The sequence below is a fragment of the Struthio camelus genome, chromosome Z, assembly GCF_040807025.1.
Source record: "Struthio camelus isolate bStrCam1 chromosome Z, bStrCam1.hap1, whole genome shotgun sequence".
In the NCBI taxonomy this organism is placed as follows: domain Eukaryota; kingdom Metazoa; phylum Chordata; class Aves; order Struthioniformes; family Struthionidae; genus Struthio; species Struthio camelus.
The window spans coordinates 74,691,738-74,705,310 of NC_090982.1; the positions used below are offsets into that span (position 1 = coordinate 74,691,738).

At 36.6% G+C, this 13,573-nt stretch overlaps 1 protein-coding gene across 1 annotated transcript in view; it reads left to right on the forward strand.

Annotated features, from left to right (window-relative positions):
- Positions 1 to 75: 75 nt before the first annotated feature.
- The window catches only part of CPLANE1 (ciliogenesis and planar polarity effector complex subunit 1), a 58,002-nt gene continuing 44,504 nt past the window's right edge, over positions 76 to 13,573 (forward strand). The window contains exons 1-12 of the mRNA XM_068928056.1: positions 76 to 95; positions 2,074 to 2,177; positions 3,058 to 3,193; positions 3,387 to 3,506; positions 4,294 to 4,526; positions 4,850 to 4,956; positions 6,518 to 6,674; positions 7,486 to 7,589; positions 7,715 to 7,897; positions 9,743 to 9,992; positions 11,062 to 11,214; positions 12,151 to 12,911. Of these exons, the coding sequence (XP_068784157.1) occupies positions 2,097 to 2,177; positions 3,058 to 3,193; positions 3,387 to 3,506; positions 4,294 to 4,526; positions 4,850 to 4,956; positions 6,518 to 6,674; positions 7,486 to 7,589; positions 7,715 to 7,897; positions 9,743 to 9,992; positions 11,062 to 11,214; positions 12,151 to 12,911 (2,285 nt within the window). The 5' untranslated portion in view covers positions 76 to 95; positions 2,074 to 2,096. The remainder of the gene's footprint in view (positions 96 to 2,073; positions 2,178 to 3,057; positions 3,194 to 3,386; positions 3,507 to 4,293; positions 4,527 to 4,849; positions 4,957 to 6,517; positions 6,675 to 7,485; positions 7,590 to 7,714; positions 7,898 to 9,742; positions 9,993 to 11,061; positions 11,215 to 12,150; positions 12,912 to 13,573) is intronic.

Below are 13,573 nucleotides of genomic sequence, written 5' to 3' on the forward strand. Positions count from 1 at the left end.
CGGGCGGGCGCCCCGCCCCGCCCCGCGCCTGCGCGCTCCGCTCCCCTCGGCCCGCCCCGCCCGCGGCCGTTGACTCGGCAGCCGTTGGCAGCGGGGTGAGTGCGGCCCGGGCGGTGCCGGGGGCCGCGGGGTGGGTGCTGGGGTTGGTGCTCCCGGGTAATGCGCCGGCCGTCCGGCGCCCCGCCTTTGCCGCCTGTGGTGAGGCGGGGCCGGGCAGCGAGGAGGGCACACACGGTCTCCCTTTGTCTGCGCCCCGAAGGCCGGGGATTAATGCCTGAGAGGCTGCCCCTGCCCTGACTGCGGCGAAAGTGGTTGGGAGTCGTGTGGTGGCGCCCAGAGGAGCGGCGGCGGCCTGTCCCCCCCCTTACCTGCCACGCAGCGGGGGAGCGGCTCGCCCTTGTTCTGCTTTATTTCGCGAGGGCTGTGTGCCCCCGTGAACAGCAGGGTGCAAAAAACTGCTGGAAAGGGGAGGCAGCAGCCTAGCAGCCGGGGCCAGACCGCCGCAGCAGTGTGGTGTGCCGTGGGGTGTCACCCCGGGCGTGAGGTGACTCCTGAGCATGGAATTTTCTCAGTTCTTTTTCTGCTCCCTGACCTGTTCCTTCGTTACACGAGTGTTGCCAGCCCCCGTATCTCACCAGCCTTCCATCTTCTCCTCTTTTACTTGCCTTGTTTTCTCAGGTGCATGTATGTTTTTCCTCCGTGAGCACTGTTTATTCTTTTTGTTCCAAAAGGTTACTAAAAATATTACCCTTTTGGTACGTGGGGGTTAGCGTGTGACTTGAAGTTCAAGTTCCTATGTATGAAGTCTAGAAAGGTAGTGGTGATATCAGCTCATTCAACATGTGCCAACAAACCTGTTTTGGTAAATTATGCATCAGGAAAGCATTTCAGGGATTGTATGGAAGCTGGGCTGATGGAAGGGCTGTCACTTAACACGGTATGCAGTGTGCTGTCAGGAACTGTGCGTCAACAGGTGTCTTGTAAGGCCTCCGACACTGCCACTATCCTCACTTTCAATGGTACCTCATGTTCTGACCAACCTAAGTGAAAAACCTAAGTGAAAAATGTACTCTGTGTTGTTAACTACTGCTAGAAAGAGAGCACAACAAAACTAGCATTCTGCATGCTTTTGTTTTCTGGAGGCGCTGGTTCGAGAACTTGAGCTCAGAGTCTAAAATCATCTTGGTGTTTAGCTCTGTAAAGACCCCCTTTCAAATGCTGAAACAATGAACTGTAACATTCTTCCAGGAGGAGGGAAAAAACTGAGTTGCCATTGCTAGAAGAGCATAATGACTCATGGTTTTGTGATGCTAATATCCCTAGAATATTAAGATGAAATTGAGATTCCCCACGCAAAATAGTCTGTTATTTCAGTTCATCAGATACATTGCAAAAGTCTTCGATGAACCATAGCATCACCAATTTTAAGTGAGTTTGGCACATTAGCATGGCAGTTGTGGTATACATGAATTACTTTATGGATTCCTGACATCTAGGAATGTTGCTTGGTATTTAAATATTGAAGTGGTGTTTAAAAATTTAGTTAATAATATTTTGTCAATATTTGGTTAACCATATTGATTGAATAGCTTTAGTCAACTGGAAAGTGTGCTGTTTGTGAGCTAATAAAAATTACGTACGTGTTAAAATGTTAGTTATAAGAGCAGATACCCTCCAATATGCTGCACCCTTTAAAAGTGCTGGTGCCCGTTCTTGCATACGACATGAAGAAAATAGCCTTTTAGAGCAGAGGAAGTAAGGCAGCTAGGGGTTGGAGATGGGGCGCTGAGAGATAGCTTGAGTGAACTTTCTCTTCTGTTACTTTAACAAGCATGTCACCTGCATGGCTGAACTGCAAATGTTCTATGGGCTATGTGAATGTTAGTAGCTATCCAAATTTAGTTTGGAAATAAAGATAAAAGTCCGTTCTCTTTGTGTGCAGCAGAAAGCTGCTGTGGTTAAGAGCGTTTGTCCTGTTTCCTACCCTCTATCCTCTCCCAAAATAATAATAACATTTTTTTTCCAATTCTTTATAGGTGTGTTGAAAAGGGACCATTTGATTTTCTTTATTAGGGTTACCTAGGGCTTTAATACGAATGGAGATTAAGCTAGATGTTCTCATCTCTACATGTATCAAACAAAGAAAACCATGGCCTCGCATCTCCTGGATTGGACAGGTGAGATGAGTGAACTTTTATTTAAATCTGCAAAGAATAGGTATGTTTTCATTATATAACAGTTGCTTGGCACTTATATTTTTATGGGGTGAAAGGGGACAGCGTCAAGAGATAGTTTCAAAGTACCGCATTGAGATAAACGGCTAATTTTACAATGTTTTTGACTTTAACCCAGAGATTCAAAATTGTTCAGATACAGAAAGGTGTGTTTTGTTTTGTTTGTTTGTTTTTCCAAAACATGTTTGTTTATTTTCCAGAGTTTTCTCAACTTTACTTGAGTTGGTTGTGATTTTGGAAGCCCCGTTTTTCATAAGCCTTTTTTAAAGTACATCTTTGGAAACTGTGAACAAAAATCATTTTCCCATTCTCTGCTGCATCCGTTGAAAGACATGCTTTCTTATATGCTTTTAGTAACATGAGACTAGATTTTTTTCTTCTCCTTTAATGTATGATTTGAGTTTAAATAGGTAACCATTAAAGGCCCAGTCCTTCTTCCCTTGAAATTGGTGGCAAAAATCTCACCGAATCCAATAACTAAGGAAGAGATAACTAGGGTCTAATCTGGCATTAGTTGGCAGCTAGTTCAGCTGAGATACTTTGAAGAACTTCTTACTAGTGACTGCAAGTGTGGCCTACTAGTTTAAAACTTGTGGACCGAATTCTCCATCGGTGTAAGCTGATACTAGATATGATGTTGTACTGTAAAGTGAGTGTGCAAAAGAATAAATGTAGTAATAATATGGTAATTGCAGGAATAACTTCTCTTTTTTGGATTATTTTTCCCCGTCAGTCTAACATTTTTTGTCCATACATTGTTTTGCAGGGAAATATAGAAAATAGCATTTTGAAAAATGAGATGTTCTTCTTTTTCTTTCCACAGGAAAAAGAGGCTATTTTTCTTCTAGATGAGAAAGATATAAATGAAATAAACCTGGTATCAGGGAGGACAAAGAAGAGAATCCCTCGGCTGCAGTCGTTGCTAAAAAACGTAGTTGCCTTAACAACGTCAAGAAATGGTTAAGTATTAGTATCTCATAGGTTACGAACTCCCATGATTTTGTTTGTAGTTGTAACAATTTAGAGAAGTACAGTATCCAAAGGATTTGCCAGTTCAGTCTCAGCTGTAAAACTGTGACTAAAATGAAGGGAAGTGATTTTAAATACTTCACAATAACACAGTTTTAAACATCTCTCCAATGATGAATACAGGTGCTTGGTTGGCAGGAATACTTACAACAGGAGAACTATTTCTTTGGAATAAAGATCAAGACTTCTTGAAAATTGTACCAGCGATTGAAGAGTCTAGGAAGGCAGTTGCAGCAGCGCAAGGTAGGTTTTTTTCACTTTGTCTCTTTGAAAATTGAATAGAGCCAAAATGGTTTCCCTTTTGTTATTAAACATTATTGAATAAATAAATGCTATGTTCTTTTATTGTTTTACGTTTGTATGATTGATGTGCTTGCTAAGCTGTGACAAATGTCCGTTTCGTCCTTTAAATGATACATTTTCGAATTCTCAAAGTTCCTGTGAACAATAATTCAATTTTAAATACAGTAAGCTTTTGTTTTGTAATACAGCTTAGAGTAGATGTACGCTTGATTTAAGACCTATATGCTTCATTTTAAGTTTATTCTGTAGGTATTTTTTGATGACAAATGCTACTTGGAAAGAATACTGTAAAGGCACGAACTTGTGAACTCTGCATAAAATATTGTCTTGTATTGGATAATCTCACTAATGTTGCAAAGTGACATATTGTACCAGCAATTCCATCGTTTCAGTGAAGATCAGTAGTGCATTTAGGAGCTGAAGGTAATAGATAAGTAGAGCACTTACGCATTTATTCATAGTTCTCATGAAAGACTTCAAGAATTCAAGAAAGACCATCTCAGGAAAGACCTGCATAAAATTCATAAAATGCATAAAAATGGAGATCCAATTTTATATTACCACTGCAAAATGTCTCCTACCAGTGATGAAGTTTGGAAATGTAAGATCTTTAACGTGGAAGCTTGGATTTGCTGTGACTGAGAAGAAAGAAATTTCCTTTCTTTTTAAAAAAAATAAATCCAACAGGAAAGGAGAAATTATTCTGACGCATTGTTATTTTTTCCAGAGTGTTTGATGCAATTGTACTTGTATGTATCTGGAGATGGCAGAAAGGTACTACTCACTACTCCTACAGCATGTGTCTTTCTTTGGGAGAGCACAGAACATGGAAATACATACTGTTCTAAAAATTCTTCAATGACTGGGCGTTGGACACAAATTTTTCCCGATGAATCAGTCATGTTGCCTTCCACTGATGAAAAAGAAACTGGAGTGCATGCTGCTTTTATACAAAATGAGGTACAAGCCCTAAAGCAATATGTCTCATCTCTTAAGTAAATTGGAACCTCAGAAGCTAGAGTTAGTTCTAAGGGTTATGTCTGCCTTTTTGGTGTTGTGTATAGGCTTAATTGTTCAGTTCATATTATGTTTAATGGCAGCATAAGAACAGCCGAAGTTCATATGGCCCAGAATCTTCTCGCCTGCATTTATATTTTTGAATGACAATGTTACGTTTTTTTGATCTGAATTGTAATAGCTATCGAGCTAAATAGATAAGTCATTAAAGAGGAAAGTGTGCGTAACCAGGGTTTTGATTGGTTCTGTTTGTTTTTTTTCCTCAGATACTGGGTGATTGCTGTTTGTGCACTTTTGTGTTCTACTCTGGAGAATGCATGGTACTCACTTTTTTGGCTCTGCGGTGGCATGAAAATAGCCTCAAATGTGTTAGGTGAGTTCAAAGGTATTTGAAATTATATTAACTGAAGAGGAAGAGTTTGTAATAAAGTGCTTTAGAGTCAAGTTTCAAAGCTACATAGCAACACATGGTATTCACATTAATATAGAGTTAGCTAATGGTTACAAACAGCTATCTATATTTGCATGTGTACCTCAAGAGCTTGCATCAGATTATATATTTGTACATGGACAAAATGGTATTTCTCAAGTATTTAAATGTGGTGAATGAAACAGCATTTATATATGTATTCCGTAATTCACTACTAAAAAATACCTTACACCTGAATAAAACTGAGTGTACTTATCATAATATATATGTGGGTATCTGTACATAGCTGTGCCTGCACACACATGTATTTGTCACTGTCAGGGGATTTTTTTGGATAGCACGAATAGATTCTCCTTTTCTTATTTTTCTCATGGTTCTAGTACATGCTGTACAGCTTTGAATGTCCATGTATCTCTTTCTCTTCTTTATTGCGAGTATTCATATATTGTATTTGTTTTCTGTTCCCTTTGTCATCTCCTACACCTAGACTGCGTAGGTGTGTTTTTTTTTTTTTTTTTGTAACTGGAATGGGACCGTTTACTGATAGAGTTATACTGGTACAACCACTTAAAAATGCAATTGAAAAATAGTTCTGAGTACACATATAGTCCATTCCTCTTCCTGTGTGAGAAACACCTTTTATGTGTTTAACATATCCTCTGTGGATATAACTTGACTATGCTCTGCATTTGAAATCATACAACTGATGCTCTTTCAAGAAAAATTAACTTATGAATGACTTCCTCCTTGCCTTACTAAGCAGTACCGCTCTTCTCTCAAGTGTCAGTAGCATGGTAGTACCTTTCCGGTAATACAAAAATTCAAGGAGAGCGTAATAGTCCTAGTGTAGTCCCAGTACAGAAGTGCATGAGAAAGACTGTTTTCTCCTTATATACTATAGCATTTGCAGTCTGAAGTTGTAGCAATATTTCTTAACTAAGTCACTCAGTTTTTTTTATGCCAACCGTAACTCAGTATCTTTAGTTACAATTATGTTTTATTTCTGCATCATAACGCCTCATCTTTATTTTTTATCTGTTAGTTAGCGTTCTGTCAAGTGCAATCTTACTCTTGAGTTTTCTGTCATGTTTTGAATCTTTTTAGATCTTTGTTTAGAGCATTATACAGTTAATTTCCATTTTCAAATTCTGGATAATCCTGTGTTTGATGACATTATACTGTCTGATGAAGCTCTCCTGGCTGGAATATGAATGTTCTAGTTCTATAACCTGCATCTACGTTTATTGGGACGTTCTATATGTACAGCCCAAATTTTTGCCTCATAAAAATAATTCTCATCACTTAGATACCGTTTTTGGACTCTTGTAAATCCCAAATATCTTTCATCTATAATGTTGTTGAAGACAATGTGTTTTGTTTTGTTTTGTTTTTTTAACATTTTGTGTGCCTCTGTTTTGCTTGGGTTTTTTCTGATGTGTGAATTATATTCCATTCAGTACTGCTGAATAACCTTCTGCATTTGTTGTCCTTTTTTGATATTTAGTTCTTTGCCATACCAGATTCACTGGGTACAGCAGACTTGTTCTCTTGCTAATCTGGTTCCTCAGTGTGCCTCTGTAAAGTCAAGAGGAGCTTTGCTAACTGCATTTGCAAGAGATGGACTTTTACTTGCAGTAGCCGTTAATCAAAATGATCCAAAGGTATGAATGATAGACAGTATATCACTTAAGCTAATAGTTCAGTTGGAATGACGTCCGATAAAGTGATCTGCTGCATTGTTTTAAAAGTGATTTCAGCAAGGCACTGGATTACGTTCGTATCAATATCCACAGCCAAGAAGTTCTGTCCTAACTTGTAATTCTTTGAATGCTGTTATTCAGTTAAGAACTCCACGCCACCTACTCTTTCATCTATGATATTCCAGAAGTACAATAAAAAAGAAACTAAATTCAGGCAGTGCATCGTTGTATCTGCAAAGGTTTTAGATGATTCTCAGTCAGGCCTGAGTTGAAGATGGGAAAGAGATTATGGTCCCACTTTGTAAAGGCATTCCTTCTAACAACTCAAGGAGGCCAAATCTCAGGCCAAATCTTTTTGTAGACTGTAGTGCTACTGATGCCAGGAAATATTGACCAGCCTATGTAATATACCTAGAGGAGATGATGCAGTGCTTCAAAGCCTGAATGCTTATTCATCAATAAGACCAGATAAGAGTGATCTTAGATTATTTCTGGGGTATTAGAAAACAAACAACAAAAAAGGCACAGAGAGAGAGAGACATAGAGAGAGAAAACACATCTAATAAGATTTAATTATCTTTCAAATTTAGAAATACATGTAAAAATTAACTAATGCTCTAAATAGTGATGCCAAGTTGTAATGTCACTTTCATATAATGCTTCTAGTACATCAAATTTGATTCATGAATTGCTAATAGAAAGCTTTTTTTTTTTTTTTAAACAATAATCATATACTGATATAAACTTTTCAATTGCTCTTTTTTCTCATTAGGCAACTCAGATTTTGTTTCTAAACACACTGAATTTTGTAACTGTTTCGGGTAGCCTTAAAGGTTCCAGTAGTAAGAATAAAGTGGTCCCGTCCAAGTTTATCAGGTCAGTAACTGATACTGTTTCTCCTGTTGTTGCGTTTTTCTTTTTTTCTTTGTCCCAGAAATTATTCTGACTTTTGTTACAGTGATTTGACAAAAAGAGATAAATATTTTCCCTGCCCTATTTAGGTCTTACTGGGTTGGTGACATGAGTTGGACTCCCGACAGCCTTTTCTTGGCTTGCATGTTGAAACGTGGATCTTTGATTTTATTGACTTGTATGGGTGAATTGCTGACCTTGATCACTTCAGGCTGCTCTGTTGAATTTGGACCAGCACAGTTTATTCCACTTCATCCCCTAATAACATGCAGGTAAAAGAGTTTGAAAATGTTTATATGTCTTTGTCATATGATCGTATCTTACTTTCTAACGTATTTTTTACAATTTTAAGTAAACTCATCTTTCAAATTCAGTCTGTTGCTTTCCTTGTGTCTTTCTTCTCAATATCTGTTTCTCATTCATAGTTCTCTTCTATTTCTTATAATGGGTTTGTCCTGATGAAAAATTGGCATTGTGGCAATGTAAGTATACGTTATTTAAGTGACTTTTGGGGCTGTTACACATTTAAGTGTTTATGAAATTAATGATAATTAAAAATATTTTTTACTGTAGGAAGAAATCAACTTTATAGAAATGCTAAAAGTATAGATTAATATCAATCCAGTGAGTTTTTCCTATTGATCGTTTAATTTTACTTACAGGAATTCATATCGAATTTCTGTATCAAATCTTTTAAATAAGATATTTGCATAGACAAAAAATAGTTAGGTGTTGAAATACATTTTGGTTATTCCAGGTCCAAATTTTGAAACTGTAGTGTTGGGGGTTAGGGTGGGGGGAATAAATAAAGGAGATCTGATAACACTTCTTTTTTTTTTTTTTTTTTTTTTTAACTTAAATTGTAAGTTACAAAAAATAATGCAACCTAAATACCTAGAAGAAACAGCATAATTTAAACATTACTATACTATTTTTAAAGGCCCTATTAGAACTGCCTGACTAAAGCCAGATAATGTATAAATATATTACCCCGTAAAACATTCGACTCTTTCCTGGTGTTTGTATATGTATGGTATTTCTAAAACGGTTAGTTTCATTATACCTTAGAAATATCTTAAATATAATCTAGAAATATCTAGACTATATCTAGTCTTCTTTAGGTAGTGTGTTCATTGCATATTGTATTTATGAATCACAGTGAAACTAACAAACTTTTTTTTGCCGGTTATTTTCTTAAGTTAGAATCAATACTTACACGGATGATAAGCAAACAGAGTCATGCATAGCATAAAACAGACTAATATTAAAGAAATAGCATCTTTTATAATCTTTTAAAAGTATCAAGGATTATTGCAACAGTCGGTGTACAAAAGTGGACAACTTTTATATACTTACAAGAAAGCATCATAACACCTTCTTACACCAGCAGATTGAAAAATCAGATATTGAAATGTATTAATATATCCTAATTACATTTATGTAATATATGCAGCTCCTCTAGATTTCACATAATCTGCTAACTTTTGGACTGTAAGGAAGTGGAAACAAATCAATTATTGAACACATTATTTCAAAATATTATGGCGTTAATATTAGAACACATGTGCGGGACACATGCTTTTTGGAACTCTGTAAGGAGTCTTTTCATTGTAAGAAATGGTTTTGAACCTTTGTGTTTTGATTTAAAATATTTCTGTTAAATGACTGAGCTGATTCTGAAATATTAAGATTCTGACACTGGGTGTCTTTTTTCATACATGACTTTATTAGAAATTAATTAGGATTTCATCTTGGAAGCATTTCTCATACATTATCATGCCAGTAGCTCTACTTGGAATGCATAAATTTAAGGAAGTTCTAAAGTTTTGCAGGATGAGCACCTTGGATTTATGCAAGATGTCAGTATTTTTCTGCAGCTGCAGCTCTGTGAATTAAAAAGAATTTAAAGTATACTCATATTATTTTGTTAGGAAATACATAAATCATATTGTTATTTCCTATTTGGCATTAAATTTCCTTATCGTAATTTTATTACCTAGCTTTTTGTGTAGGTGCTATATAATGTTCATAAGTTATTTTTACTCTTTTCCATTCATGATTATTGCATATGATAGTTCCTTCCCATTTTTCTGATGTATCTTTATTTTACTTGCTAGACAGCAGCACTCTTTGTGTCAAGACTCTAGTCAGTCTCTTGGTTCTTCAGCTTCTGAAAGTGACCTTTTGAGACAGAGATTCTCTGTTGCTTCACACTCAAGATTACCCTACCTCATTGTCTCGGATGGATACATGATAACAGTGCTGAGATTTCCTAACAACCTTTCACCGTCAAGATTTGTAAGATCCCTTTTGCTTGATTCAACCCAACGGCTTGAAAATATCCGTCAGAATTTCATGAACTGTAAGGTAAAGTTATGGATTTTGTTTGGGCGCTTTAAGTAAAAAAAACTTGGTAAGTGTAAAAAAGTACAATTTTAAATAGAGTACTTTGATTTACTTTATTGTGAAATTTGCATAGATTCTTTTAAATTATACTTTTGTTTTGAGAACACTGATTTGGAAAACACTGAATACAGTTTTTTCTGAAATTGTTCATTTGTTTGGGTACCATTCCAGTGAAATGTAGTGAAGGGGATGGTCTAAACTGTCATTATATAATCTCTTCACATAAATCCACTCAATTTCTTTTAAAGTTATCTATCTGTAGAGTTGGTTCAGAGCACTGACAGATACTATGCTACTTTGACCAATTCATCCTTTCAGAATGATTCAGAAAGGATGCTATAGGTCGCTGCTGTTTCAGAGCAGGCAACGGTAGTCCCAAAGGTATTGTGAGTATGTTCTCATTAAGTCCTTAATTGACCTTGTCAATTAAAGCTTGCTAAACCACTTTTGGGTTTATTTTTCACTTATACATTGAGCTAAGTATGGGAAAAAGAGAAATCTTTGAAATAAGAGGTTTTGCAACTACTACAAACCACCTATCTCCCTAAGATGTAATAGATATTGAGAGCTTTTGTGTTTGCTAATGGACACTGAATACCAATTGTCTTCCAGTGGCTATCTGCTTGTATTTTGGATTTCTGGAGGTTCATGATATGATGGTATTCATGAATGAGGCAGAAGACTGGATGAGGATTTGAGGACTTAGACGTGGGTTGTTGTTAAGAACACAAGGAAGTGCTACATATTGGCAAGCTTGTGGGATGGTTTGAGGGATCAAGAAATCACATTCTTTCAGCGTGAAGTAAAATAAAGTCATCTAGTGTAGGAAAAATACTGCGTTCCCAAAGCATGGCCAAATGATAATTTGTTTCTGTGCAGCACATACACTCTGACCTGTTCTCTTCCTACCTGGAGTTTTCAAACTGAAGCTTTTTATAGCAGGGACCAGCTTCCTTGTTTTGTTTAGGAAGTGTCTGATTTGTTTTTACTGGAGGCAAATAACGTTTTGCATTATTATTACTTCTTTTAGTCTAAAGGGAGACGACTGTGTTCACGATCACTGTTGTCTTTAAAAGCTAGTCTTTTGAAACATGCTCAAAGTCAAAGCTCCATTTTTCCCACCATTCCAAAATTCCTGGAAGAGGACACAACAGAAATGAGTGAGAAAACCATGGATTTACAGGTATTTAATAGCATTTTTTACACTTATTATGCAAATGATTTAATTTTAAGATGTTCTAAATGTAAAAGATTTTTAAAAATCATATTTTAGGTATATTTGCTTTTTCTAGGGGTGTTTAAAGTAATTTCATATTTGACTAGGTTCTCGGGTTTTTACAGGTATGTGAGATTGTTGATTTTTTTCTCACTTGACCCTTTTGTTTGTTTTCAAACATCTTAACTATTTCTGTCAGAGATGAATTAACTTTTTAAAAACATTACCTCTATTTCATTTTCTGTTGTAGTTTTAGCTTCACTATATAATAAAATATAATGTTACACATATAGGGGCTATGAATAATATCATTAGTAAATAATAGTATTAGTAAGTAAGAGATTTATCCTCAATTTTAGACTTGCATCAATTCCAAAATGTGAGTATGTTTTTAGGTAGAATGCCTCTGTGATCAAAGCCATTGTGCAGCCTTTCCCAACTACGTTTCATGCTTTTGGATTTTAATTTGTTTCTCTGATGAAGTTTCTCATTCTAAAACATGTGTCTGAGCTTCTGCTGAATGGCTTCAATACCTTACAGGTATCGGGGAAAAAAACTTCCTCATATTCCATGCTTCTCTTAGTCGTAAAGGACAGGATTTCAGTTTCTGATTTAGAAACTATTGCTGTATGTGCAGTGTAATTTTTTTTTTGGTTAGGTAGTAGATCTCTATCTACACAACTGTTAAAAATAACCATATCTAGGTTTTCACTCTAGAAAAAACTGCTAAGAAGTTAAATTTACTAACAGTGTTGTAGCTACCTTATCTGGGATAGCTACACAGGAAGTTAATTAAGAATAAAGATTCATATGTGAGACTGACTGAACTGTAATTCCTTGCAGTCTTTTTTTGGAAAATAGGCTTGAATTAAACTGTGTTTTTTTTTTTCCTATCTGATATAGGATTATGAAGAAGAATCAGATGATGAAAAGCAGTTTCAAAGTAGCTTTTCCAGCTTCTCTAGCCAAAGAATCACTTCATTTGTTGGTAAAGCTGATCAAGGCCGTTTGGATTTTGCATCAATGTTTGATACCATTCATGCAAAAGGTGATACTGAAGAAAAGGATAACTTATCAGTGGAAGTAAATTCTATTCAGAAAAATCTCCTTACTGCCTGGCAGATAGGGATTTCAAAAAATATGCAAGAAAAAGATACTTTGCTGAATTACACAGTAAACTGCTTTACCCATTTTTTCAACATACTGCAGTTCATAACATGTTCTTCACTAAACCAGGATGCATTTTTAAACAAGTCTGCGAAGAGTACTGACTGGACGCATTGTGTGTTAAAATACTTTCAGCAGTGTTTAACTCTCCTGTACGGGCATTCAAGAGCCAGCCTGACTGGGCATGTGGCGAAGCTGACGTTACAAACGATAAAACCAATCCTTATTCAGCAACAAGATCAGTTGTTCTCAAAAAACCTTCTGGCATGCTTCTGTCTCTTAAGGATGGTTTCTCACACTCTAAGTAGCATGTGCGTACCACAGTATGAGAATATTTTTGCATCTCCTGATGCTAATGGTCTTGTGCAGCTTGACTCCCTTGTGGTGCCTATTTTCCTAGTCCTTGATGAGGGTGCTACTCAGCAATTCAGCTCACTGAAATACCTGCTCAGAGAGCCCCCCCAAGCCATAAACCATGATGAAAAAACAGAAAAAAGGTATGATTGATCTTTGCATGGCAAAAATATTTGAACTACTATTTATTTCTTAATTATGCAGTAATTATAACATCCTTTTATTTTCTGTGTCATACTGCGTCTCTGTGGAAAAATAGGACAGTTCTATTAAAGCATGCAGATTAGGGCTCAGACCTGTTGTGGAATGTAGTTCAATTATAAGAACTTAACTAATTACTGCCAGTCAACTGAGAGAGATTTGGTGGGCTATCAGCTCACACCAGGTTGTCTGGTAGTATAACATCAGTCCAGGTATTGCAGTTTAAGATGTTTTTACTGCCTCTTGTCCATTCTGTCCTTCCCCTGCAGAAGTTCTGAACCCCATGGAGTCGAAACGCTGCTCGTAGGCTGTTTCTCTGCAGCGTAAATTTAGCCAGCAAACTTTGCACTTAATGTACACACGTTGTCCTGAGGCAATTAAAAAAAAAAAAGTGTGGAAACTTTAATTAAACTATCAGAGCTACTTCTTTGTACATATACACATAGACTCGAAAGAAGCTTAACCTTCAGTGTTTTATCCCTACATTGTGAAAATAAAAGAATCAGAAAGTGTGTTAATCACTCTAGCAAGCTGTTCTGTTGCACAGATTTAGAGGCTGAGAAGCGTTGTATCTCGCAAGTTTCATCTTAATACAGTAAAATGC